The following is a 781-nucleotide window of genomic DNA, read 5'->3' as shown; positions in this document are numbered from 1 at the left end:
TGTGTAAACGCCCGCCAGCTGCTGCCCCAGCCACTGTTTGCTCAGCCTGCGCCGCTCTGTTTGCCTTTCAGGGGATCACGATGGAGCGAGATGGCCTTTAGGCCATCGACAAATGGGGCAAAGCAGCTCCAGGCGCCTGCCCCAAGGATCGTCCAGCATCTCCACTCCTCCAGCCCCAGCCCAAGGCCGGTGCAGGATGCTCGGTGGCTGCAACCCATAATCAAGACCCTAATTAAATCCTCCAGGGAGCTCTAGGAGCTACAGAAAAATGCACCCGCTGCCGTATAACCTGGCTGCCATGCAGCCAGGAAAATTATTTATTATCATTTCCTTGGAACAGAGATATGGAAAAAAAAGCACCCACCCTCCCCAGGTGCAAACAGCAGCAGCTGCAGCTTCCACGTAGGGATCTCTGTACATCACAGTGTAAAGTCCATCGGAAAAAAAATTCAATCCAAGTTTTTAAAAAAAAGAACCAGAAAATAAGTGGTTGAGGAAATAGGTTGGGTCCCTCCCTCTTTACTATAAAATATATATATTTCTAAGGCGACGTTTCACAAAACCAGAAGCGAGGTTCCTACAGAGTCCGAGCTTTCAGCCGAGGACACCACATGGGCACGAATCCCACGTGAGAAGCTAGTGTAGAACCAAAAACCTCCACCCACCCCGCAGCCTCAATGCTCGGCGTAGTCCTTGGTCTCCACCCCGGTCTCGTTGAGCACCGTCGTCCTCATGATGGCCTCGGTGACTGCATAGGGGTCACAGTTGGCTGCTGGCCGCC

The 781-nt window shown here is 52.5% G+C and overlaps 1 protein-coding gene across 1 annotated transcript in view; it reads right to left on the bottom strand.

The window, feature by feature from the left end:
• Positions 1–472: 472 nt before the first annotated feature.
• Positions 473–781, bottom strand: part of LOC104461586 (glutamine synthetase-like) — a gene marked incomplete at its 5' end in the record, with an annotated part of 5,435 nt that continues 5,126 nt past the window's right edge. Inside the window, 1 exon segment of the mRNA XM_010073223.1 lies at positions 473–781. This exon segment is cut by the window's right edge and continues 29 nt beyond it. Coding sequence (XP_010071525.1) covers positions 675–781 — 107 coding nt within the window.

The sequence above is a fragment of the Pterocles gutturalis genome, unplaced genomic scaffold (assembly GCF_000699245.1).
Source record: "Pterocles gutturalis isolate BGI_N339 unplaced genomic scaffold, ASM69924v1 scaffold7587, whole genome shotgun sequence".
Taxonomy (NCBI): Eukaryota; Metazoa; Chordata; class Aves; order Pterocliformes; family Pteroclidae; genus Pterocles; species Pterocles gutturalis.
Note: the sequence above shows the minus strand (reverse complement) of the source record. Positions and strands in the feature narration are given on the sequence as shown.